The 27,422-nt window shown below is 41.6% G+C and overlaps 1 protein-coding gene across 2 annotated transcripts in view; it reads left to right on the top strand.

The window, feature by feature from the left end:
- The first annotated feature begins 9,064 nt into the window (after positions 1-9,064).
- The window catches only part of PPP2R3A (protein phosphatase 2 regulatory subunit B''alpha), a 46,141-nt gene continuing 27,783 nt past the window's right edge, over positions 9,065-27,422 (top strand). Inside the window, exons 1-2 of one of the 2 annotated variants that reach the window (XM_082487411.1) lie at positions 9,065-11,061; positions 25,923-26,183. In XM_082487411.1, the coding sequence (XP_082343537.1) occupies positions 9,097-11,061; positions 25,923-26,183 (2,226 nt within the window). In that variant the 5' untranslated portion in view covers positions 9,065-9,096. Of the gene's footprint in view, positions 11,062-17,850; positions 18,212-25,922; positions 26,184-27,422 lie in introns of those variants that run through there. The other variant, XM_082487412.1, reaches the window with a different exon arrangement.

The raw sequence follows: 27,422 nt of genomic DNA, 5'->3' as shown, positions 1-27,422 counted from the left end.
AACTGGAAACCAGTCTCATGGGACACAAATTCCTGTCTGGTCAGTTTTAGTTCCAAGTCTCTGTGCAAAGGGAAAGTTGAAGAAAGGTATTTCAGAAAAGCTAAAAAGGGTGAAATCTTTCTTGATAATATTAACTATCCTCTTTCCCAGCTGAAACCCATAATGACAAGGTTTGCAAGGCCCATACGTTGGTTCTCTGCGACAGTTTCTAGCATACTTGTGTTCAAGGACCCTGCATGCTGGTGTTTCTGAAGGGCATAGCAGCACTGCGATACTAGATAGCCCTGTGACTTAACCTGAAGGAATTACACTGAATAACACTGCATTCGCTAACTGCAAGTCAGTGTTTTAGAACAACAGTTTAGGGTCTAGTGCCAGGTTTATTTTTAAAAAAGTGTAGACTATTGTTATTAATACTAACCCAAATATTTTTGAGTGTTGGGCTTGCTTTACATTGCTGCTGTAAATGTGGAGAGGTTGTATTTAAGTTAGTGTCTGGGGATTTTATTTTTTTTAAGGGTAAATTTACTGAAACAGATTTCCTAATGTAAAAATTGACTTCTCCAAATCCACACTGACTGCAAAGCAGTACTTACCATCCTATCATGGACAGTGATTCTCAAGGTCACATCTACTTGGAAGCCTGCCTTGGTAAGTGCTCCCATTGTGGTGACCTTCATGGTTCACTGCAAGAATCCTGAAGTCCAGCTTCAGCTGGTAAAGTTAGATGGTCTGAAGCTATTTGATAAGAACACACAAGAGACGAACAAGAGAGTATTCTGTTGGTTTGGGATTTTCAGAGAGAGTTTAACAAAGTTCTTTGTTAATGCTTCTTAAAGGAAATGGAGCTGCCATGGAGTAGGAGTGTAGCTTTTTCAGTAATTAATACCTGGTTAAAGTGTAGGAAGAACTGTCAGCTTTTCTAATGAAGAGTAATCACTAGTGGAATTCCAGGGGGATCTGTGTTCAGGCTTGTGTTGCTCAACATAGTTATAAATCATCTGGAAGAGAGGTTCAGTAATGAAGTGTCAGTATATGCTGAAAATCACAAAATTAGGATAGCAGAAACAGAAGGTAGCTGGAGTTGCAGAAAGTTCTCACAGTACTTGGTTGTAGGCAAGTGGTACTTGATACAAGTAGATATAAAATAATGTGCACAGGGAGAAACAATTAACTGTATCTATGCAGTGATGAGCTCTTAAGAATCTGTCCCATTCAGGAAACAGATCTTTTAAGTAATGCAGATAAAGCGCTGTGAAACTCTCAGCAGCAGACAGAAAAAAAAAAAAAAAAAACAACCAAGAGGCAAATAGAAATGACAGATCTCTAGGAAAAGGAGAGGAAGCAGAACAGAATGCCATGGTATAAATTCATGGTATGTTTATTTAATTAATAACATACCACCCTCAAAGTTAGGGGCAGACGTTGTCCATCACCAAAGAGTTGGAAGATGAGGGGGAAAAACCCAGAAGAGCATGACTGAAGCGGCTTTTGTAAAAAGAGTAACCAAATAAACTGGAGTTTAGCCTGGAAAATACACGATTGGAAGTAGGATGGATAAGAGGAAGGATTATGATAGCAATCTGCAACCGTAGGAATAAGAAGCAATTGTTCCCTGTTTATCTTGTCACCTGAACATGGCAAGAATTAAAGGGATCAAGTGGTGCCCAAGCAAAAGGTAACTTTTGACAGAGAAAGTATTAAACTATGGCCCCTTGATTCCTCAGAACCCTTCTGGGTCCATGGCATCCTTTGATGAGGAGTTTCACAGGTTTGCAGCATATGTGCTTGTTTTCCTGTAGCATTGCTTGATTGTACCTAGTTCTTGTGTTGGAGGAGAATGTGAGTGGTCAGACCCTATCTACCCTTTCCATGCCATTCCTGATTTTGTAGAAGTTTATAATATTCTTCAAAAGTCATCTCTCTTCCAGGTCTTAATGCCTGGTGCTGGTCAGTCATTCCTCACCCACAAGCTGTTCAAAACCTTTGGATCGTTCTTGTTGCCCATCTCCTAACCTTTCTTCTGAGACTGTATGAAAACTTTGGTGTCTAAGAGTGAATACATTCCTCTTGCGTAGAACGTTCTATCAGTAGGTCCCTGAACGTTTCACGAAGGATGATAGTATCGTTGTTTCCTCTTGGAAGACAAGTAGCAAGAAAGACAGAAGGTGTGAACTAAACCAGATGGTTACAAGAGCAGACGCTTGAGAATGTACTATCTGAAAATAGTGGGGATTGGAAGGGGAAAGCACTACACAGTGATAATATTAAATTTTGAAAGGCAGTTCAGAAATTCATTTCTGAATGTGGTTCTCGTGTTCTGGATATTGTGCACAGTTTGGGGTTCCTGAAATCTTAAAGTGTGTAGCTGAACCAGAAAAGCTTATCAGAGCGACAGTGGACGTGATCAAAGGTGCAAAATGACTTCTATACAAGAACAAGCGAGTACTAATAATCTGGGAAAAGAGAAGGCAGAGGGATGACGTGGAATTCTGTAAATTCAGGAATGCTGTGGACAACGTGCATACAGGTCTAGTGTTTGTGCTCTGTTTCAGTACAAGATCTTGACACATTGAAGCTGGTGAGTAACAGAATTGAAAGGGGTGGTAGGTGGTGGAATGTCTTGTGAAAAGATGCTCTGGATGCAAAAAGTTTCTGTTGAATCCGGGGGATGCCCGAGCACATGGGAGGGAAATCCTTTGAAGGTTACTAAGTATGCAGAAACTACATCCAGCTTCACAAATCTCATGAGCTGAAAACAGTTGGAGGCCAGTAGAGTACTCCTAGGAATTATTCTATATATCTTCTTCTAATACTATTTCTTGGGCATTGGCATGTAGCCACTCTTGGAAACAGATAGAGTTGTTCCTGTGTTCTTGTTTAATCCTGTTCATCTAATGTAACTTGCCATCTCAGAATTAGATTGTTTTTTAAGCTCAGTGTGATGATTTTCTTTTTGAGGTGCCTGCCTCTCTGCATTGCCTACAGAGTACCTAACACTTCATTTCTAGGTAGCTATCTTAAATTAGATGGATGTTTTTGTAAGAACAATAACAAATTACAGACAGAATTCAGAAAAAGACTGTAGCAGTGACTTTGAAGACATCTTCCTTCTGGACTCTCTCTGGCAATCCTGGAAAAGGCTAAAAGGTGGTTTGATTATAGTGTGTCAGTACTTGTAGGTGAGGAAATACATCTTCCTGAAAGTTTTTTTTTATGTTAGCTTAAGAAAGCCCAATACCTGTTTGCTGCAACCTGATGTTGAACACACTCAAATTGGAAATAATGACCCCTTTTCTATAGTGCGTGTAATTATTGAAGCCTTTAAGCATATAAAGAAACATACTCTGGTTCAAATAGGAGTACTAGGTTTCACTAGGTCAGATCCTCTGACCTGGGTTATATGGCAAGTCAGGATTTTTAGCCATCACGGTCTGTTGCAGTCTCTAATGCATGAAATAGCTTGGCACTAAAACCTCTTAAAACTAAACTCAGGATGCCTTGCCAGTGTAAGTGGTATAAGCACCTCTAATCCTAAAACTTTACAGGTGCAATTGTAAATGGTTTCTTTTTACTATAGCTAAAACGTGTGCGTCTGTGTCAAATTCCCACTGCTCATGAGGACTGGAAAGTTATCACAGCTGCAGTTCCCATCTAAGTCCTATGTACAAAAAAGTCCTTTTGGATTAACTATGCATGCTGCCATTGAGGACATCAAAATGTTATAAGCTGTAAATAAGAAATAGAGGACAAAGGAGCAACTCAGATTTTTTTTCTTCTGAACGTCTTCAGTGTAGGAAGAAAAGTTACTCTTTTTGGTCTCCTGTTCAAACTATTTTGGACGGTAAACTGTGCAAGTGATACTGCATTGTAAATAAGTTCCTTTGTGATGAGTTTCAAAATAATGTATGTAAGTGGCTCATTGTAACATCTCTGGTGAATTCAGCAATGGGTTTGTTACAAAAATTTCTTACCACAGGTACTGCTGATATGATTCTACCATAGATAGAGCATCTGGTGATGCTTTTAACACTAGATTTTCAATGATTTTTCAGTGACTGTATAGACTGCTGTTTAACATTACTAGTGGTCATGTGAACCCTGTTTATTCTGGCAATGGTTGACTGGGCCGTTGGAGCAGCGATGCTTGGCTGTGTGATCAGAGGCCCTTTGGATTTTTGTGGAGTGCGGCTCAGTGTCAGCTCCTTTATGAGCTGCAGAACAGCTCTCTTAACTGAGTCACCCCATCTATTCTGATCTCCATCCTCAGACTATGCATTTGTAATGTGCTTTTGACTCAGTTTGCCATGTTCTGACTTGAGCCAGGTGGTAAGAAAAGTAATGATACATCTCAGGGTCCAGTACCATTCTGCGTTGGCTTTTAAAAATAAAGAATTTGAGTGGAAGATTAGTACTATTTTTATTTTCCATTGTTTGACAAAGCACCAATACCTGGTTGAAAGTTGTACTTTGCAAGAGGACTTTGCTATTTGCTATTTGCCTACTTTTGTCTTCCATATTTGCTCCCAAATCTGCTTTGTTCAGTAAACTGTAGACAAAAATCAAGCATTTCTAAATAAATGGATGCAGTTATGTCCTGCTGTTTGGCACCACAAGCTCCTCTAACGGGGTAAGACCTGATACCTGATTACATGGCTAGATGATACTTCTGAAACTATACTGATGACTCCAAATGTCAAAACTGTTGTACTGTTTTTCTGTTTGTCTTTTGCAAGAATACCAAACTGGAGAGCTTATCCTACCACCTCTTGCACTAGAAATGAGCACAGTTGCATAGTGACACCCATGCCATGTGTTGGTGCAGAAAGGGCTAGTTTACTCTGTACTGCATGTTACAGTGGTTTCTAACTTCTGATCACTAATAATGTTCTCGCTGGGACTGGAGGTAAGAGTTCAAGAAGATTTTTGCCGAATGTGAGACTTTCAGAGGCAGTAGAGGCCTGTCCTATAGCTTTCTAGACTTCAGTTTGCAATTAAGTCAAGCACTGGCTGACAGTTGCCATCCTAACAGATTGACATTGTTCAGTTATTTAACTCCAGCATAGTCTTTGCATGAATAGAATTTCTTGTGTGTCTTATAGAATAACCTTTTATATCATTAGTATCTGCAATAATTTTTTCCTTTGGAAAGTGATTCATGTCATCTTGCAGATAGGAAAGACATAAAGCATTATTCTGCAATCACACAAGAAGCCCTATTCATTCATAGTTTATATTGTGAAGCCAATCCTGTATCCTCAGGGTTGGAGTTGGTTTCATGGCAGCAGTCCTAATTACAGAATCTTTCTACAGTATATCTGAACTGGGGGCTGTTCTAGAGCCGCCACTGCAATGAAATGTCAGGCTGAAAAGAACTAAGTATGAATGTTTCTTAACGCATTCAGTCTTTCCATTGTTGCTATTCATAAATAGTAGGTTTTAGTTGCCAACTGAAAGTCACCACGAAAGCCCATTCAAGCTAAGCTTCAGACCAGGTTCCCAGATCTCATAACAGGAATACTCTTCTCCTAGGTTTTGTCTTGACTAGGCTTACATGCTGGATCATGTTTGATGGATCACTGTAAAATAAAGCTGCAAGATGAGTGTGTGCTACCTCGATCAAGCCAGTGGAGAAATGAGAAAAATAGTTTCTACTCTGCATCTATATGCATTTGTGCTGCCTGTACATTTTTTTTTTTTCCTTTAATAACTGGAGTCAGGTAGATCTTGAATAACCTTATCAGGTTTTTGCAGACTGAAAATAAGGCAAGTAGTAAATAATCATTGTGAAGACATTAGTTAATCTGGTTGAAAAGAAGGTATCAGTTTTTTTATATTGATTCTTTGGTCCTTCCTTGACACAGCAGTAAAAGGTGCCGAGGACAGAGGCAGGAGGTAGCAATCTCGTGTTAGTCTTGACAAGTTTGTGCCTGGATTATGTTGGTGTATGGTAGTAACAGGGGAATACAGACAAATTGGAAAGAGAGTAGAGAATGCAGCAAACATGGCTGGAAGGCCTGCCTTGCACTAAAGCAAAAAGGTCTGGTTGCTCGTAACATGGCTGAGCAATGGTTTAGGGCATAAGCACCTAAAATTATTTGGGAAGGATGAAGTGGAGATGGTGGGAAGAGCATTGTTACTGGCCATAACTGGAAATACAGAGTTGAACTAAAGAGTTATTTTAGGTTGGGAATCTAGGAGACCTTTTAATTGAAGAACTCCTTGTGGAATAATTTTACAGACACAAAAAGCTTCATTGTTTGAAGGTGGCTTAAAAGATTGGAGAAGCTGACTTACCCCAATGGAGGGGGTACACATGTAGGGAGGAAATTACTCTTGGAGTGATATAGGAGAAGGAGACAGCAAGTCTAATACATTATTTCTCTAATTAAGGAATAGCTTAATCAAGATGTAATTATTTCCCAAGTCGAGTATAAACCCGGACTATTCTTTGGTGGTAAAAAGACCAGTCTCTTCTTGCTGTGTATGACACAGGGGAAAGAGGGAGCTCTGAGAAAGCCCTGTGCTTTTTCAGAAGCAATGTTAATTCTTCATCTGCTGTCCTGAAGACCTCTACTTTCTCAAAATATTATATAACTTTTATTTCAGGAAATGCCAGAAAGCTTGTTTGTAGTTGATGGAGGCTCAGAAAAGGAAAAGCAATAGACCTCTTACCCTGGATGTGTTAGACAGAAGGCACTCTCAGGGAGTCCGTGGATCATTAGACTTTTTGAAGGCATAGAGGGATGGTTTTTCCTGTCTGAACAAAGCCCATTAAATCCTGTAAGATTAAGACATTGGGGAGCCAATAGTACTTTTTTTTTTTTTTTAACTGTGGCTCTGATTCAGCAGAGCATTAAGCACACCGCACACCTGATAGTGAAGCCTGAGAGGCAGTGACTGGAGGGTGTGGAGTCTTATTACCTAGGTTTATGCCTGGTGATGTAAGCACCCCGGGGTTTAAAAAACGGTTCTGTTTACGCCCTTTATCCCCTGGCACCCTGACTCACTGCTGTGGCTGGGGCACACCTCATACCTCTGATCATCCCTCTGGAAGGCCCTCCCATGCCTACGGGGCTTTGGGGCAGCGCCAGTGGGTGTAGAGGGGAGCAGAACAGGACAGGCACAGAAGTTTACTGTGAAGCTGGCCCTGGTACAACACACAGTTTGGCCTGTGGTGTTTGATAGGCAGGTGGTAGCCTGTTACAGATACCAGCATGGTAGTTAAGTGGTTCGTTCTTAATCTTGAATGCAACCGTTTCAATGCTTTATATAATCCAAAGAACAAATTGGGAAGTTTTCTTTACAGTGTGCAATTCTACCTAATGAACAGACATGGCACATTACAAATTCTATGAAATAATCTTAAATCAGTGCTTCTCAATTTCAAATTAAGGCTTTAAAATCTGTAAAATGTGAATGTTCAGCAGGCTTGTGCTATCCCCAGTCCTTGATTACAACTGCACCAAACTCTAAGGTATTTCCCTTTTGCGTGATAGATATGTGCAGGCTTATGAGCTAAGATAGTTGGGATATAACATGCATGGAGGGCATCCTTTCATCAGATGCAGGTCTGGCCTTTCACATAGTGCTAGATATTTACCTTTGAAAACAACAAAATAAACCTGTGCTGCTGTGTGATTTAATCATGTTTTATGAAATGGATTTCTGTTTGTACAGGAATAGAGGGTGCTCACAACTTCATTGGGGTGTGTTAATTTGATTATTGACGTGTTAAAGAAAGATGAAGCAATGTCTAAAATTTAAGGCCCTTAAAACTGTGATTTCCTATCTTTTCAAAACAAAGTTAAGCAGCCTTGGCTTTTTCTGGTGCAATTCTGACCACGATGAGAGGAAACGCAGCTGGAAATGGCTCTGCTAAGTGTGAAACACTCCATTCCTGGTTTTCACAGGCTTAACCTTTCTACAAATGTTACTTTCTGCTCTTGATGTCAACTCCAGTGGACTTATTTAATGAAGTCTGCAGCTATTTATGGGTTGTAAGAGAATGAAAAACAGTTATTCCTCCTTAAAATATTTTGCCATGGTCGCAGAGACCTTGGTGAAAGGCCTTTAGTAAAGGCCATGCATTCTTAGAAGCATTCATCTACTTTGCTCCCGGCTGTTTGCAGCTTTTTATAATCCAGACAGCTTGGAAATCCTGAAAGTGCTTTTCTCTACTGCTCTTTGCCTTATCCTTAGAGTCTTGGAAAATTAAATTCAGAAATTGACAACATGATCAAAATGTTTTGCTCCATTAGAATTAAAGGTAATGTTTTTTTTTCAGTTTGGGGAGGAAAAAAAGGAAGTGTGAAAAAAAAAAAAATTAATGAGTGGTTAAAATAGCGCTGTTAAAATGGCAACGCGCAGACAGCCTGTGTATAAATATAGGCTAGCTCCTCAGCACTGTTCTTATATGGTAGATCTGAGCGAAGGAAAAATATCAGCCTACTCTTATTCTGTACAAGCCTGCATGTTGGTTGTTATGGTCTGGTGCCATATGTTTGGTAGTAGACAAGGCTGCATATTACATGGAAATTACAATGACTCCCACCCTTTTTTTTTTTTTTTTTTTTTTGTTGCAGGGACCTACCTTACCAGTGTGAGAGGGGAATCTCACCAGCATACTGTGGATTTTTTGTGCATACGTGCTACTTGATTATCTGTCTTTTACTGACTCACCCCAAAATAGCGAAGAAGGATCAAGCAAAAATCATTGTCTAGTCACTTCTACCTGAGAGCTGGCTGAATTTTATGAAACCTGCCGGAGAACCGACCCGGACCATTAAAAATGGAGCGGCACGTGCTGCATCTGTGATCAGCAAAGCTTTCTGCATGGAATACAAGAATCAAGTTGCCTTCAGTCAAACCATATGCAAGTTGCACTAATTGTTGTAACCGTACTGCTGATGCCACTCCAGACTTCACTAAGGCTTTCCAAGGCAGTAGTTTCTCATGTAGTTTGGATGTTTTCAACTGACATTTGAATGTTTTTATTAAATCTGGCGTGGCTATGAAAAGTGTGTGGGAGTGAACTTTTTCCCTGTTAAGTTTGTGGTGGATTTTGAAGCCTCACTTCCAAGCGTGATCCGTGCTATGGCAGCAACCTACAGGCTTATGGTCACTTCTGTGAACTGCTACAGCAGTGTGGTGATAGACCAGCACTTTCAGCACACTGTGCATTACTGCACAGGGACTTGCCAAGTGTTTAAACAAGGAGTTACGTGCATAGTTGCCCACCACAGTGTCTGCGCAGAGCTTGGTGTCCAAGATGCCAACCTAGAACGTAAAATTCCTGTTCCTGAAAATGGACTTGCCTTGCCTGGAAATGAGGACTATCACCAAATCCTCCCAAATAATCCAAGAATCAAGAAAGGCTCTTCAGTGCAAGCCTCCAGCAGTTTAAAAGACATTACTGGTGAGGCAATAAACCTTGCAAGTGGTAAAATAAAGGAATTCTCCTTTGAAAAGCTCAAAAACTCTTCCAGTCATGTGGCCTACAGAAAGGGAAGGAAAGTTCGGTCAGAATCATTCAGCAGACGATCATTTGATTTTGACTTGATTTATGGGCACTTCAACAATGATGAGAACTGCCCCCCATGTGGCTTTTTGCAGAGTCCCTCACCTGTGGAGAAATGGCAGGAGAGCAATGATGCTCCAGAAGTCAGCATGAATCCCTTGGTTCCCTTCTCCCCTCATTCCTTCTCTGAAGAAAACTTAATTACCCAGATCTTGGAAAAACACAAGCTAGACGGTTCTTCTGGAGGAGATATTAAGGTGTGCTTAGACATCTTGCTCAAGTGCTCTGAGGATCTGAAAAAGTGCACAGACATAATAAAACACTGCATCAAAAAGAAGTCTGCAGACAGTGTTAGTGGAGGGAACAGCAATGATCCCCTGGCTAATTCAGAAATTATATATATGAATCTGATGACAAGATTTTCTTCATACCTGAAAAAGCTACCCTTTGAGATCAAACCACCAGGACACAAGGAAGCTAGTGACTTGGCAGAACTAGTTAACTATTTTCATGGCTTGCAGCAAACTCCTTTTCCCCCAGTATTTGGAGATGAGCAGCCACCTAGATATGAAGATATTATTCAGCTGCCATCTTCAAGTGCAGTTCCTCTTGGACTACCAGATGATCAGTGTGAGGTGACGAGCACCTCTCAGTCTATCCAAACAAGTACTGTGAGCTTTACCTCAAACTCCCTTCACAGCGTCCTGCAGGAGAACAGTGCAAGAGCTGTGAAAGATGCTTGTGCTCTACCTCAGTTGCCAGCCACAAGCCCTTCTGACTGCATGTCTTCCACTGAGGCTCTGTACATTGAGGAGGAGTCTGATGGAGAAAGAACATTGGGGAAAATAAAGAAAGCAGAGCAGAAAGGGGGCTGGGAGAGTTTAGAGCGCAGCTACCAGCTAGCTGGTTGTTCAGATCTAACTGCTGATGCTAAAGCAGAACGTGTTAGAGTGGGAGATGTTGAGCTCTCCCACACTTCTGAGAAAATTACTCCTTTAAAACCAGTTTCAGATTCTGTATTGCGTGGTTCCCAAGCTGATGTCTCCAAAGGAGAACAGATGTGCAGTAGGATAGACAAGGATGAGATAGACAAACTGCTGCTGGACTTGGAGTGCTTCTCTCAGAAAATGGAGAGTACTTTGAGGGAGCCCTCTCTAAAGGAGAGTGAACCTGCCTGTTTGCAGGTGTTTGGCCGGCAGGGTAGGCAGGTACTACCTCTGACTCTTGAACCCAAAAGTAAACCCGTTGACCCCACTTCCCCTTTGTCAAAAATCATGGAAACAAATGGTCATAAAATGGAAGAAGATGACAAAGCCCTCTTACTGCGTATCCTGGAAAGCATTGAGGACTTTGCCCAAGAACTGGTGGAATTCCAGACGGGCAAGGGAAGCTTGTCCAAGGAGAGGGAAGTTATGCAGATTCTTCAGGAAACTTTATCAACTCCTTCACAGCCCCTCCTTGCAGGGCAAAAAAGCTGTGTGGGGGCTGCCTCCAGAGACTCTGTTCCAGCTTCCATTCAGCAGGCCCCAGAAGTGATTAAGGTAAGAACCAAACCTTTGATGGGATAGTGATTAAAACAAACATGGGGAAATGAAGGGGGAGGAAATTATGTCTGTTAAGTGATTCATTGTGCTTTGGATGCTGCAGCGTGGAATAACATGCTCAGCCTGGCAGAAATTTAGCATTTATTTAAATACAAACAAAAAAAGGAAACTAAAACCCCTAAGCAAACAACATATGCCCTGATGTGCAGTTTCACCTTTGAGCTTGTTCCTTTCCTGCTGGTGCTCCTGTAAGCTGTTTGCTTGTGGTTTAAATGGGTCCTATATAATAGAGGGTAGAAACAATTTTTCAGCTAACTACTTTATTCCTGGGAGCGGGTATTGGACTACCTGTCACCACTTCAATGAGAAATGAATGTTCCACCTCTCCCTTTCCCATCTCCAAGCAGACTCCAACAGCCTTTGTTGTCGTCTTCATCACTAGTTCCTAAGGAGAGAGATCCTCCATGGCACAAAGGTCAGAATCTAGAAAGATTTCATTTTCTTTTTGCTATCCCCAGTGCATAGAGTCATTGTGGAGTCTGCATTGCTTGTGTCTCTCAAATGGAGGAGTGGGCTTTCCCAGGAAAATGGGTCTTAATGGAAGCCTGCTTTAGAGAGAAGCCAAGGCTGTCTGTCCAGCCCTCAGTGCTTTTCATTTGATAACAAGTGCCAAATTTTCAAGACAAGTCGGTGCCAAACTGCCAAGTGCACGTAAAGTATAGAGAGGGCATCAATTTCCAAAATCTACCTTCCGCATAGACACTGAAAAAGTGTCCAGGCTATAAGTGAACTTTCACAGCTCCTTCTAGTTGGAGCATGACAGTCTTCAAAACTGTCCACTTTCCTGAAAATACAGGTGTTTAGTGCAATTCTGAAAGGAGGTGGGTGGGATGTGTCTGACCCTAAATGACAGTGCTGATATCTTTCTAGACTAGGCTGTCCAAGTGTTTCTGATGTTTCTCTGAGCATCTTTGCTTACAGAAAATGGTGGGCATAACCTTGTCTGGTATCTCCAGCGAGGGAAAGAGTCTTTTCCTCAAAGAGTGTAGAATTGACCAGCTCTGAAGTGATCTCTTATAATAGCTATTCTTGCCTTGTATATTAACTTAGAAAATGTTCTAACTTGTGAACCTCAAACAAAAATGTTTGATAAAGTGTGACCCTGACTTTGGCAGTTTTTCTATAATATTTGAAAAACGGATGCATTTACTTTGTCAAATAGCTTATCGGTCTGGTCCCTTACCAGCTGCTGTTTCTCTAATCACCCACCTGGCCTGTGTGTTAGTTTGCTCGCAGCCTGCCTTCTGTGAACATGTAACATGCGCCCATGCTACAGGAGCGCTTTTCTTCCATGCAGCACCACAATCCTTGCTTTGTGTAGGTGCCTAGAACCAAAGATTATGGGAGAGAATAACTCTTGGGGACCCAGAGGAGCTGGAGGGGCCTGGGCTGGACACTGCAGCATGGATGCAGCTGGTACCCTTCAGAGAGAGTTGGCCCTTAGCAGAGTGGGCAAAAGTCACCTGAACTTCTGGCTCTACAACGTTTGCTGTTATTTATAGTGCAGATGTGGCCACACACTTGGCTGCGGCCACAAGGCCCCCTCTAGGTATAGCATCCAGGGAATATATCCATGTTCCTGGATAACTCTGAATCTGGCTGGAGCTCCATGTGGATTCTGATTTCAGTATTCCACGTGTGCCTGAATGAATAATATGTAACGTATTTGTTATATCTTCTTAGGGCTCATAAAACTGATATCACACAGTTGCACATACACACAAAACCCCTAGAGATCTAATATCAATGAAAACACAGTGCAGCTTTAATTTATGAAGGTTGTGACAGTTTTAATATTCCTCAGATCCTAAGCAATGAAAAAGGAAAGGGAGAGCCACTTCAGACTGGACTGTTTGCTGGCTCAGTTGGCCTCTCTGTGTTGAAATCTGTGGTAACTTATATCAGCAACAGTCTTTTCCCTTTATCATAAAACCAATTACGAGTCTCCACAGAGAACAATAGAATTACTTGTCTCTTCATCTTCAAAACCAAAATATTTAGAAACTAGGACATGAATACTCAAGTCCATCAATTTTACAGAGCACATAATGAGTGCATCATGCTTCTTTCAGGCAGGCCAGGAAGTATTGCATACTTTCAGACTGTCTGACATTTCCCATTCTGAGATCCAGTTTTCCGTTGCTTATCTCTAAACCTCCAGCTATTTGTTTTAAAATTTCCTGTTCTGTGTGCCTGTCTTAAGCTGATTTTTGATATGTTGGGGTTTTTTTTGAAAGACATAGTTCAGTGAAAACAGTTCAGTTGTCTTGTTAGAGGCTAGCAAAACCCCCGAATATTTGTCAATATTTTTGTCTCTAGATAGGAGCACAATAAGGAATGAAGCCTGGGTGGACAGGCAGGTGTGGGGGAGATGGGGGAAACTAGAACCAGTGAGTAGTGAAGAAGGTGGAGATCGGGCTGTTGGGATTCTCTGACCTGGGCTGCAGAAGTGCTGAGTGTCAGAGGTTTCTTTGGAAGGTAAAGGGTGCTACCTTTTGAGTAAAATGTTGTCTTCTGCAAAGTCCTTGGAAAACTCGGTGGTGGATGGTTTTGATCTTAACCCCTGTGCCCTTGGTCTACCACCTGTACAGGATGACAGAGTGTTTAAATTCAGTTAACGCTTGCAGAATACTTGGTACTTCAGTGAAAGTGCCCTAGAAAAGTCTGTAAGAAACTTACTCATTCTGTTTTCAGAATCAAGTTTGAGTAGTGCAGGGCTCTGCTCCAAGTCCTGCTCATGTGTTTTATTTTAAGAGCTGTTGGATAAAGTTTGTGAATAATTTTGGGAGCAGAGACCAGGACCAGGGTTTGATACAAGAGTGGGCCTCCTTTTTGTCCTTCTTCTGATGGGTATCTCTTCTCAAAAGGATTACTCATGGTGTACTGAGCCAGAAGGAGCAGTCCTGCTTCCCATTTCTCTCTCCTCCATGCCTCTACTTGGTTTTGAATTTTTCTTTATACTGACTGATGTTTGTATACAAGATTAAAAAAAAAATATAGATAGGTGTTTTGCTTTGTTTTTTTTTTTTTTTTTTCTGCCAGATTAGTAAATGGAATTGCTCGCACTGAGGTCAAATGGATGGTACAACTCTCTCTAGACAGGGACTGTGGATCTGGGAGCAGAGGGTTTATGGTTTACAGAGTGGAGAAATGGTTTCAGACCACCTTGTCTAACCATGTTATATCTCAGATTGTAGACCCCTAAGTCAGTTATCCAGGGGCTGTTCCCTGCTGCCACATGTTTCCTCTGGGCTGGCTCTAGGTAGCATCTGTCTAATCCTGCCTAGCCTGAATGACTGATGGGGTGGGTATTGCTGGGACCCTCAGAAGTGTTCCTAGCTTACTGTGATCTAAACCATTGTGCTTTTATGTATCAAAATGTCTATGTTGCATGCTTAAAGAGGTGGCCCAAAGATGGCTCTGAGTGGAATTAAGATTGTTTCATACTCATGTATAAAGTTAAGGTTGACCTGGCAACTTTGTGATTCTGCCCCTTCAAAATGCTACTTCATAATTCTGTGTGCTGCTTCGTTTTGCAAATTTAATGATATGCTTATGAAGGGTCTTATGTGGGGCGATTAACTGTAAAAAGTATCTTCTATAACATCATAGTGACTTTAACTTTGTCATGAAATAATCAATGCATCCAAAATACAATGGAAAACTTTTTTCTGGAAAATCAGCTTTCATCTACATATATTGCGATTATTTTTTTTTTATCAGATATTGATAATATCTGTCAACTAAGCTATACACAAGAATCTGCACTCTTTTCAAACATCAGTTATTTGTTATTTCTAAACCCAAATAGTAAAAAGGGGCGCTTTTTTCTGTTTGGTAATAGTTATTGGAATAAATGAAAATAGTAAGTTAATCTTAAAGTATCTCGGAATCAAAGATGACACAGAAAAAAATGAAATCAGATGAAATTAAAGAATGAAAAGAGCTGATACCAAACACTTAGGGACATGCTTGTGGCACATGGACATCTTTTGTAATCGGCACAGATACAGTCTCTGCTTGTGTGAAGTCGATTTATCTTGAGGTAGACATGTAAAGGTAGGTGAAACAAAGCAGAGTAATACATGTTGAGTTTTTCAGCCTCATTGCCTCTAAAACCAAGAAAAAGTCACGCTGTTGCTGGAAAAGTTTAATCTGTTTTGAACACAGTTGAAGCTGGTGCCCTTCTCAGCTATACAGAGTGCATTGAATTGTTGCAGCCAGGCTTTGGGGTACAGCTAAGTCCTGTGATGATTAAATCATCCAAATCTTTTAGGACTAAGCCTCCAGCTTTAGGGACAGGTGAGATTCTTTCTGTGTTCTAATGGCTAACGAAGGCAATCTGACACCTCTTTAGATTTGACATCTCTCACCTTCACGCTTGAAACTGAGTCACAGCAAAGAGGAATTTCTAAATTTGAGTGCAGTTTGTTCAGTTGATCTGCAGGCTGTTGATACCAGATTTTTCTGCTGTGGGTTTTGTCCTGTTGACTTTTAAACTGTTGATACAAGACTGACTTTCAATTTCTCATAGCACTGTATATTTCTTGTTTTATTTATACCCACCTTGTGTGTTTTGATGATAGGGAGTACTGTGTTAGGAATCTGCAAAAACTTGGAATTCAGACACAGCAAGCCTTGCCTCCAGATCACTTGTATTTTTCCAGGTTATCAGTGCAAAAACTCCCAAACTTCCAGGATCCTTTGTGACTAGTTAATTTGTGGCTGGTTTGTTTTTTGTTTTTTGTTTTTTGTTTGTTTGTTTGTTTTAAGTAGCAGCTAGTGGCTGCTACATTAGTCTGTTTCTTTTGTGCATACAGCTTTTAAAGCCCACTGTAGCTGGTGTGGATGCAACTGTAGATATGAGAGGTTCTTTGGACTACACTTCCTCTGCAGGCTGTAAGCAGGGGGGCAGTCTGTAAGCAGGGTGAGGGTTCAATTGGAGATGAAGTAAGTACGCTTGCCACAGATAATTTAAATTAAATCCCTTTCTGACATGCTGCTATGAGATGTGCAGAACTGCCAGTACAGTGAAGCCTTGTGGGCTCTTTAGGCCTTGCCTTAATGTTTAGAAAAAAATATCAGAGTAAGAAAACCCAAATTTATTCCAAAGTGGTTGCGTATGGATCTGTGTATCCTTCAGTTAGTGGTAATTCCAGTTAAAACATTCCTGCCTGCCTTTTTTGGGGGGCAGTGAGGGGCTCATTTTCTCATTCCCATCCTCATCCTACTGCTCTGTTAGGCTTCATATTCATTTGCAGGTCACATGGCAAAGTGGGCTGATGACATTGTAATAACCTTGTGATTCTTTGGACTTGTAGCTGTGAAAATACAGGTGGACTTCAGAGCTTTTTCAGCTCCCAGCTTGCACGGTTTAGGCATAGCGACAGTGACCTAAAGGAACCAAAACTATGCTACATTCTTGTTCAAATCTGTCATAAAGGACTGGATTCCACAGCCCAGGTTGTGGGACCATGGCCTGGTGATTTAGAAGCAACAGGAGAGAAAATAATCTTGAGGGCTTTGATGTGGATTTCTGAAGACATTAAAAAAAATTCCTTGTGTGAATGTCAGCTGGGGGGGGGTCTCTCCTTCAGTAAATAGCCTATTTAACTGCACAAGAGCAAATTTATGATGGTAAGAGCATCCTTTTGGATAGGCTGTTTCTGTGTCTATCTGTAGTTATATTAAGTGGTGCTGTATATAAATGACCTTGGGCCTTCTACAGGAAAAAGGGAAGAGAAGGATATCAGAGGTACGTGGTGTTCAATAAAAGCTTTCTGTTGGTGAGGCTCAGTGAGACCTTTTCATTTCAAATTTGGTGTCTTGATAAAAGCAAACCCTACTAGCTAGAAATTGGATGTTGTTCTACATTACTAAGCTTACAATGTAGCTAGGAATTCTAAAGTCAAATAGGGAAAGCAGACCATGGGATTAGGTGTTTGTTCATCTTGTGGAATAAGAACTGGATTTAGGCCTTTGCTCAGCATCACTGTCACAATAGGAGGGGGAGAATACACTTTTTTACAAACATAGACAAAGACTGAGCAAGAGTTTTAAGTCTACTTGCTCGAGGTTGTGCAGAGAAAGAATAGACTATTGTCCACTAGGAGTTGCTTTGCCTTGTGAGAGCTATGGGAAAAGTGGATTAAAAGAATGATGTATTTTGGCGTCTTTATGAAACGGTTTTCTTAAGAACTGTTTTAGAATGCCTGATCATCTTAGCCAAGATTATCCTTATGTGCTTGCGTGGCGTTAAAGAAACTAGATTATTTGCTTTTTCCAAGCAATAAGGAAAAACTGATGGTTTTGGAAAATTACAGCTTTTGGTCTAGTGTGGGAACTAATGCTGATCTTCTGCTTCATCGCCTCAGAAGCAGGGACCTCAAACCACTAGCATCATACGCGCACGGGCCTTGGCTGAGAGCATGTGGTTTAACTCTAGCTGAGTGTGACTGATGCAAGTTTGTACCTCAGGTTTCAGCACTGAAGCACATAAAGTAAGAACTATTGGGGAAGATGGTATATTTAGCTACTTCTGCAGTGCATCTAATTTTAGTGCTCTTGGTAGTGGTGGTGGGTGCTTCCTTTCCCATATTACCCCTGGCCTATTACAAGCCAAGGACAGATTGTCTGTCATGTAGCCAGCAGGGAAATAGATTCTGTTGTAGATCATGTTTCTCAATTAAAGTATTACAAGAAGGCAGAAGATCCTGGTGGTACTGAAAGATACTTTGAATATCAGTTAAAGGGAGGTTTGGCTTCAGGAGTAAGATAAAATCTCTAGATATTGTCCTTGTGAAGAGAGAGAAGACATACTATGTTGAAGCCATTTGCCATTTTTTGCCTGTAAAAATCAAACCCAAGAAAGCGACGTGCTGGTCTTGACGTGGTCTCCTACAGAGTCCCTGTGCCCCTTCTGGAAAGGGCAACATCTGCTTAGGAGCTCACCAGGATGATGATCAAGGAGAGTTCTCTGCGGAGGGACCCAGACTTAGGCGGGGAGCTAGCTTTCCTTGCGAAGGGCTGTGATTTTGTTCTTCCATCTCGATTCAAGAGGAGGCTGAAGTCATTCCAGCAGGCCCAGGTTTGAATGCTTGGCATTTCTTTTTCTTGTTCTGTTGCTTTGTATTTTTTATTGGATCAGAGAATCAAACTGTGTCCCTCTAGGCGTGTCTATTTGCAGAAAGTTATTTGCAGCTAGATACCAGCAGGTTTAAAAATAAACCTTCCAGGCTTAGATTGCAGAGTTAAAGTGTCTTTGTAAACAAGGGGAAAAAATTAACAGCAAGGGCAGTGATTTAATAGGGAGAGATAGTGTAAGACTATTAAATCTTTTCTGTGGGCTTTTTGTAAGAAAACCCCTATTTGTGATGTGATTGCTCTGAGTGTTTCTTGTTACATGTGGAACAACCACAACATTCTGCTGTATTTAGTGGGTTGTGCTCTCTACTGTACAAATTTGTGCACAGACCAGCCTACTTGGCTTTGGCATTTATGATTTTACTATCACAAGATGCTGCTTTGTGCCATTTCCTCCTATCTCTGGGCTGTGGGTCAAGGAGATAATAGGGTCATAGGATCATTTAGGCTGGAAAAGACCCTTAAGATCATGGAAATGTAGCTAAAGAAAGGGAAATTGTACCACGGCTGTATTTCTTGGGAAATCCCAGCTGCTGTACTCGCTTTCTGGGACAACTGACAAAAAGATTGGAGTAATTTATGCTAGGACACCAAATGGGCATGTAGCCACCCCAGATTTACAGGGGGTCACAATATGCTGAAATCAGCCCATCTTGAGCTTCATCTATATTTAAATAATCAGTGACTCAGTGAGGAAGTTTAAAAAGTTGAAATTATGAGCGGTGCAGCTGTTTCCTAAGAAACAGCTATTAAAATTGCTCCAGAGTATATTGTAGCACATTTTGTTTTCATGATTTCTAGTGACAGGTTAAAGTACATATACGAGGTTAATCTCTGGAACATGATTTTTCACTCCCTAGAGGAGAATTGCATGAAGTAATGATGTGTAGTAATAGCTTGGGTGGGGACCATGAGCAATTTAGAAGAGGCTAACAAGAACCGTGCAGCACAGCTAAGTTCACTCTCCAGAGTTAGTCTGATCACCTAAGGACATAATCAGGGTATGGTTTGCAGGGAGAGATAAAATCTCCTAGTAGACCAACTGGAAAAATTGACAAGCCTTTGGTGTATGAGCCCTCCACCTGGTCTGCAGCAGGAGCAAAGATCTTCACTGCTAAATGCATCCAGAATAACCTCTTTGGGGCTACAGATCCAAGGCAAGTGAGCTACTGCGGTGAACAATTGCAGCTGAAAAAAAAAATAGTCTTACTACTTCTTCTCTTTCTTCCAGTATTTGTTCCCTCTTACTGCCTCCTCACCGTGTGTCGTCCTGTCTTGCACTGGGCCCCACGGGCCTTTCTGTGAGCTGGTTTAACTCATAACATGGTAGAATATAATCCAGCAGCAAAGCTAAGTCCGTTTTCTGCCTTTACAAATGGGTTAAATTGGTTCACAGAGGGGTTTGGCAAGCTCTGGAGCTGGCACCTGGTACGCAGTGACAATGTACATTTGGAAGTGGAGGACGGAGATTGGCAGCAGCGAGATGTTAATTTTTGTGCCTTGTGGGGCTATATCTTGTGGCTTGGGGGGTGTTAGTGTGAGATGACCTGAGACTAGAGGTAATTGGACTCATTAAGTACAGAAAAAGTGCTAGCAGGAGGAAAGGTACTAAGATGATGATAGGGAGCAGGGAGATGAGCGATAAGTAGTTTGTGGAACATGTAGATGTTGGCCAGAAAGGGAGGAGAAGGTTTTTTTGTAGAACCTGTATCTCTCTTAAGAGCTGTAAATTTCAGTTCTCATGCTCATCTTTTGCAGGATTTTTTATGGTAGGATCAGAGAGCCTCCTATAGCAGTGCTGGTAAGAAGTGAGGTGGGGAGGTCTCTAATCCAACATCTCACTTGTAGGAATACTGTTCCTAACACTAGGTCACATCAGAGCTGTCTTTCTCCTGGTCTTGAAAATTCCCCAAGGATAAGGATCCCTCCCATGCCTTTCCAGTGACCTCTTGCAGGCTGTTAAATTCATCCTCCTGCTGTCCAGCCCAGCCTTCCTGAGATGCAGTTTATGGCTGTTGCCTCTCTTACACCATGTACCACTGTAGAGTTTGGCTCTGCCATCTCTGTAACTGTGCTTCAAATAGCTGTAGGCTGTGATTAGCCCACCCCTTAGCTTCCTCTTTGTCTGGCTAAACAGGCCCAGCCTCTCAGTCTCTCCTGCCACAAGTTCCTGACCCTGGCTATCTGATTTCCCTTCTGTAGATCTCTGTATGGTCTCTCCCCATTCCTTTTGAAATGAATGCCCAAAACTGGTCGCAGTAATCCAGATACAGCCTCACTAGTGTCAGGCAGAGGAGATAACTTCCCATGTTCTGCTGGCCCTATTCCTAATGCACTCTAGTACATCATTTGCCTTGTTTGTAATAAGACAATGCTGCAGGCTCATGTTCAGCCTGGAGCACACAATCGCCCCCATGTCCTTTTCAGCAGGGCTCTTGCTCAGAGAGTGGATTCCCGTACTGAACTGATGCTTGGGGTTGCTGTGCACAGATAGAGAACTTGGCACCTTTTCTCATGGAAGTAGTTGAACAGTTTGACAAGGTGTCTCGCACCTGAGGTTCTGCCTTTCATCATGCCAGCCATCCCCCTAGGTAAGTGTCATCTGCAAATCAGGACAGAGGAGAACTGCAGTGGGGTTTCTGTGAGGAGTGGGGGTTTATGCCCACTGTTGTCCTTCTGTTTGAATTTATATGGATGCACACTGGTTGTTTTCTCCATGGAGTTTTCAGGGAAGAATTTGGAATGTGGGCTGAAGTATATCAGTTGCAGAAAAGGCGTGTGTAAGATCTATAGGCACATTTGTCAGTGGAGGCATGCGAAGTCTGTGTTTTCAAAACTCAACCGGATAAGGCAGTAGGGAACTTGATCTAACCTTAGAGCCAGCCCTGTGTCTGTTCCCACCTAAATCCTTTTGTGATTCTGTGTTGCTTGGATAGAGTTTTTCATTTGTGTTTTGCTGTGATTGAACTTTGTTTCTGCTGGTGAGTTTACAATTTATAGTTGAAAAGATTCTCTCTAGAAATGCATTTTCTCAGAGCCTCTCCTCTTCATGCTGTTGGGAGCCATGTGCAGATGAACCTCTGCTGTTCTTACTCCCCTTGGTGGTGGCAAAAAAGAGTCAGCAGAAACATACAATGATGGGAAAGGGCTTCAGGGAAGGAAAGGAAGAGAAAGCCTTGGTTGAAAGATACAAATCGGCTCTGGACAACTGATGATCTTTGAGGATGGCTTGTGTCCAGTTACCATCAGACTTTGGTAAGACAGGAACTGTAAAAAATGGAAGGAGACATTAAGTCAGCAGTGTGGACTGCAAAGAACCAGGCTGAGTCACTGTACCCTAGAAAAGAGGATTACAGAATCCCATTTGGAAAAAAACAAGAAACTGGTAAATTTATTATCTAGGGTCCTGTTGGATATTGGGGCCAGGAGGAAGGAGTAGAAAGTATTTGAGCACTTGACGTGATACTGCTTCCTTCCATGGAGTTTTCTGCTGGGACTGGCGAGTCCCTGAGAGACAGGCCTGGATAACAGGTTTAGTCTCTGTGCTTTATGTAGCTGCAATGAGGCTGTACTTCTGCCTGGTTTATTTATAATGCAGATGTCACTATTTTAGTCTATCCATAAATGAATTGTATGACTGTCAAAAGGTGATATAGTGGATAGGCAGATTATTTTAGTTATGGTAAATTATGCTAAGTTATAGAGCAGTATTTAAAAATGGACTTTAGTCTCATCTTCCTCTTTAGCAAAAAAAAAAAGTTAGGTACTGGTAACAAAGCTAAAAGGTTTATTGTAGTATTTGTAGTTTCCTTTCTTAGTTGTCCTTTCTGAAAATGCACATCCCTGTTGGATAAATGTGTTCCACTAAGCAAACAGCATTTAAGGTTAACTTTTTGCAATAAGAAACTGCTTTTTCCAAGGAATTCCCACAGAAATTCTGTTCATATCACTTTATTTTCTCACAAATAGTTGTAATTAACTCCCTGCTGTCTCCATAGTGGTTGACATCTGGTTATACCCATCCTAGAGTATTAGCTTGCAAGATTGTTCTAGGGAACAGAATCCTCAAGAGCTAGTTGCTGCTTGTTGTTTTCTATGTGTTGTTGTAGACAGTTGATTTCTTACATGAGAAGGAAGATGACAAAGTTCAAAAAATTTCTTTCTATTCCTGAAGTAGAAGCTTCTGAAAAGAAGCCACCCATGAGCAATGCTTCCACCTTGTTTGCCTTGGACTGGACAGGAGTTAGTGATGCAGTCTTGCTGTGGTCAGCTGCAAACCTATGTCTGAACTGGTTCCCTACTTTGAAGCTCAGCAGCATTCCCTGTGTTTCTCCTATAGAAGTCTAACCTTCTGGCTTGTGGTGTGGTTGTGGGTCAGGAAATTAATGTAGATTCTGGGGTCCTGACCTGTGTCTGATTGTGAGCTGGTACCAAGTGTTACTGACTTTGGCAGTACCCGGAGGAAAATGAATTGCTCTGCTTTTCAGAAGGTGGAGGCCAGGGCAAAGTGGATCACTTTTGTCAAGAGGATGATCAGCATGACCCTTGTGCCGTATCGGGATGTATGTGGTATGCAAAAGAGGAGGAAAATGGCACAGTGCTGCTCTGGTGATCTACTTTGGGGATGCTTCTTTGCCTTCCAAGAAAAAACATAATCCAATTTTATCATTATCATGTACTGTAATGGAAGGGGATATATCGTTAAAGTGAAGAATCGGTATAATTTGAGAGAACAGTAAGTTGGTTTGGTTTGTGGACCTTTTTGTTAAATTTGAGTCATTTCTTCTAGTTCCTCACAGTCCTGACAGCTAGGAGTGCATGTGTGCATTGAAGAGATTACTGAGCAATAAACCTGTCTCTGAGAAGTGGGTCTTCAAGGCAAACTGATGTTAAGTCCTATTATAGAAGTCAAGTAGCTGGAGTTGGCACCTCATTGTCTGTTCCAGTTTTGCATTGTTTGTATGAATATGGTGCTGTGAGAGACCAGCAGGGATTTCCCCTCTGCTGGAATCCAGAAAGTGAGAACTACTGAGTAGAGTTGGGTCGTGGCTGGAAATGCCACTAGCTAGGCAGGGCAGATAGGGTGGGAGGCAGATCCTTAGAAGCAGAAGCAGTGATGTGCATAAGGAGTCCTCCAAGCCAGATTACTAGCTTGACTGATGCACAAAGGTCCGATTCACTAACCTGCTATTTCCCAATCAGTTGGAGACTTCTTGAGAAGGCCTGCCTGGGGGAGCTCTATTCACCCCTCTTGCTTAGCCTCCCTTACTGAAGCAGGCAGCTGTGGGAGTGGATCTTTGTCTACCTCTAATGTGCAGCCGTGGTCACGCTGGGGCCATGTGCTCCCTTCCCAGGCACATTCAACCTGTCCGCGTTTTGCTTTTGTTACTCTGCTTAGTAAAGAGCAAAAGGAAGCCAAGAGAGGGGTGATCTTCTATTAACCCATTGAGCTGCTGCTCCTAAAGTGGGTGACCAACTTCCCCCCCAAGCTTCACACCTGCCACCATTTCGGGTCCCCTACCTACATTGTCATACTGTGGGACAGAGTAACCAAGGCTGATGCTTCCCTCTTCAGCCCCAGTAACATTTTGAGCCTCAGATGCTTTGACCCTCTTTCCTGGCCCACTTTGGGCTCCAGCATCATTTGGGATCAGACACAAAGATGTGCAGTATGTGGGAGAGCAGGAAAAGTCAAGAAAGGGTGGAAGGTGGGATTCAGGCTTGTTCTCCAAAGGTTGAGAGCTATATTGAGGACCATATTGACTCTGAATACTAGAACTGATGCACTTAAACCTGAAGGCTGAAAGTGATCTTCAGCAGTTCCTTTGTTGCAAGATGCAGGAGAGGGGGACTTAACTGAACCCAAGCTCCGGATTAATGTGTTCTGTACAGAGCAGTACAAAAGTATGGTTGGGATGGCATGGATGTGCAAGCATGTGTTCCTGCTTCTGAAATGGGACAGCGTTTGGAAGAAGGAAGAGGTCCTCCCCATTTAAAGAAAGGGCAGTGAAGTGGAGGAAAATCCTTCCATCCCTCATTTTATAGGTCTCTGAAGAATGGGTTAAAGTATTCTAAATGCAAAAAAAACAGGGCGTAAGAAAGCTTTTACAATTCTCACTTCATCTTCCTGAGAGCAAACCAATGGCAAGTTGGAGTGTCCAGTATATGTTAAGAAAAAAGCTCCAAGTTTCTTGAAAATAATAAGGCAGAGAGATTAGTCAGTTCATCATATACATTCTTCATTCTTCTGTATTTAGTGAACTCTGACTTGGCTACTTTATTCTATTTCAAAACAAAATTGTTTTAGGATAAACAAATTGAAAGTTGCAGCTGTATTTACTTGACTGTTGCCTTATTAGCCTCTTATCACATATGCTGTTACATTAATAACAACTCTTGCATTCAAACAGTTGTGCAATAGGCAAGCCTGTCGCCTTTTCCCAAGAAAGTGTGTATTCATGGGGGAGTAGGGAATTTGTCATCCTTTGGCATTCTAGCATCTGAATTCTGCTGCTTATACTGTAACTACTTTCCAGAGTTTAAAAACATATTTCCTCCTATGTCTGAAAAATTACTTATTTTATGATCTCATTAAGTACTTAAGTACAAATGCTGCCTTTTATGAAATGTACTGATGTACGGCTAGAGCTAGAAGATTCTAGAGGTCTGTTAGAAAGGGATCTAGTGGGGATCATCATATCGGCTGTATGTTTATTACAGACAGGAGAAGAATGGTAGGATGGTAGAGCTAATGACAAAAGGGGTGGTAGGCACAGGAGAAACAACCACCTTCAAACAAGTATGTGGAAGGCCTAGTTTCAATTTCCGGTTTTCTCCTTGGTTTTCAGCAAACTGTGTAGGTGCTGATTCAGTGAAACCTTTGGGTGCTTCACCTGCAAAAGGACTCTTTCAACTGGGGTTGTAAACAGACTTTTTGCATTTTGCACTAACTCTGTGCTGTATCACGTGGGTGCCTAATGACAAACTGTACTGGCTGCTCTTAATTCCTTATGTAAAAACTGATTTGCCAGTACTTAGTACCTTGAACAAGATCAGGTCTTGGACTGCTCAAGTTGGGCATAGAATAAAAGGCTTCCTGAAATTTAGAAGACAGTCTTGCAAGTCTTTTCTTAATTTATCTGTGAAGCGATACTTTGGCAAAACAAATTATGTTCCCAGGGGATGGAAAATGTCAATGTTATGAATGTAAGCTTGCTCATACATGAGGCAGACGTTTGTGAGTGGGTGTTCTAGTTCGAAGGGGAAATACTAAAGACTAGACTTTGATGCTTTGCCGCTTATGGTGCAGGATGACAACACAGTGACCAGTATGCGAAGAAATAGCATTGTTCTTGTTCTATGGTATTGCTGAATTGCAGAGTGTGTTCTCTTGTGGTTCAATAGTGTATCGTAATCCACAGCTACATACATAAAATGCACAGAAAGTACATAAAAGCAGATGTGACACATCCTAAACTTGCAGTTTTTGATAGTGCAGAAAAAAAAAATCATGGGCTACTTAAGACATGCATTTTTATCCCTGCGCTGTAATTTAATTGTTGATAGGTTTAAATTTTTTTCCTAATCACAAACTATTTTCTCCTGCTCTATATGCTATCCTGTTAAAAAGTATTTGTTATTCATTATATTTTCAGGTTCAAAGTAAACAAGAGAAGAAACATGGAACTTCATCCCCAGTCCCTTTGAACTCCGCAGTTACCCCTTGCACTCTTCTGCCTGTGAATAAAGCCACCAGCAGTACCCCTTTGTCGATAAACATTCCACGTTTCTACTTCCCTAAAGGACTTCCAAATGTCTGCACTAATCACGAAGAAATCATTGCCAGGATTGAAGAAGCCTTTACAGAGTTTGAAGATGAGAAAGCAAACATCTGTGAAATGGGGAGAATTGCTAAGGTAACTATTCTTTAGGTTTTTCGGGTTGTTTTTTTTTGGAGAGAAAGACTGAAACTAAACCTAATAAAGTATCTCACAGCTGTCCTCATTTTTAGTGAAAAAAGAACCAATATTCTTCTGCTCTGAGTGGTTTTGTTTAGATAGCAAAAAATAGTAAACAAAGAGGAGCTCAGTTTGCTGTTTGTCACATCTGATGTGTATGCTGTTTCTTGCTTTGATTTGCAAAATGGTTCTTTCAGATTTCTTACCAAATACAAATTGTACTTTTGATTTTGTGTTCCTCTATGGTTATGCTCAGGAGACAGCAGAAACTTAGTCTGCCTCTGTGGCTTCAGGTAGTACCAGCTACCCTCTTTGTGCCAGTAATCTGGACACGGTCTACGTATGCTGCTGCAATGTTGCTCGAGAAAGCAGTTTTCAGCTTATGCTTCCTTGGACATAGAGGAGAGAAATGCTTAGTCAGCCCTCAGCCACTGAGATGCATATGTTCAGTATCCATAATGCAGGTGTCAGCAGACTCGGAGGAGTTAGTCTGCTAATGAGTTCCTGGCTTCAGGGAACAAAACACAGCACTTGTGTGGGAGCACGATGCAGATGGGTGGTTCTATTTTCCTCTCCTTCAACCATGTTTTTTAGTAATGCTGATCTAAAACTAGCAGTTGTCAGACGTATCTCATATGTTTGGTTTACCCTGAATGCATCTTTGGTAGATTGAGCCATGATGTTCTGCCCAAGAGGAGCACTTGTTTTCCAAAAAGGAGGATCTTTCTGAAAGGAGAGACTAGGTTGTTTGTTTGTTTGTTTTCAGAGAAATTGAGTGGCATTTTTTGTAAACCATCTCTGAAAACATAAACAGAAAAACTTCTTTGCTTGACCAAAGAAAGGTTTGAAACTGATCTTATGACAAGATGGGCAACTGTGTGTGGCCTGTCATGTTCAAACTGGGAAAAGCAGGAGGGTGGTGTAGAAGAGACCTCTGCCTTTGTCTAGTCTCTGCGTTTGTCTCTGTGTGGATGTGCTCTGTGCCATTTAGCTGTTGTAAGGCTTGCTTCTGTTCCATGGGATTGCTGATAATGATACCAGGTTTGGGGCTCTGAAATAGATGCAAGAGAACCAGCTACACAAAGAAAACAGTAGAAAGTAAATACTCTTTCCTCAGAGTAGCTAAACACCTGTAGAAGCACAGTCACTTGACACAGGGATGGCTAAATCTGAAAGCAGTCCTTATGCTGATTGAGG

The sequence above is a fragment of the Vanellus vanellus genome (genome assembly GCF_965231255.1).
Source record: "Vanellus vanellus genome assembly, chromosome: 8".
NCBI classification, from domain to species: domain Eukaryota; kingdom Metazoa; phylum Chordata; class Aves; order Charadriiformes; family Charadriidae; genus Vanellus; species Vanellus vanellus.
Note: the sequence above shows the minus strand (reverse complement) of the source record. Positions and strands in the feature narration are given on the sequence as shown.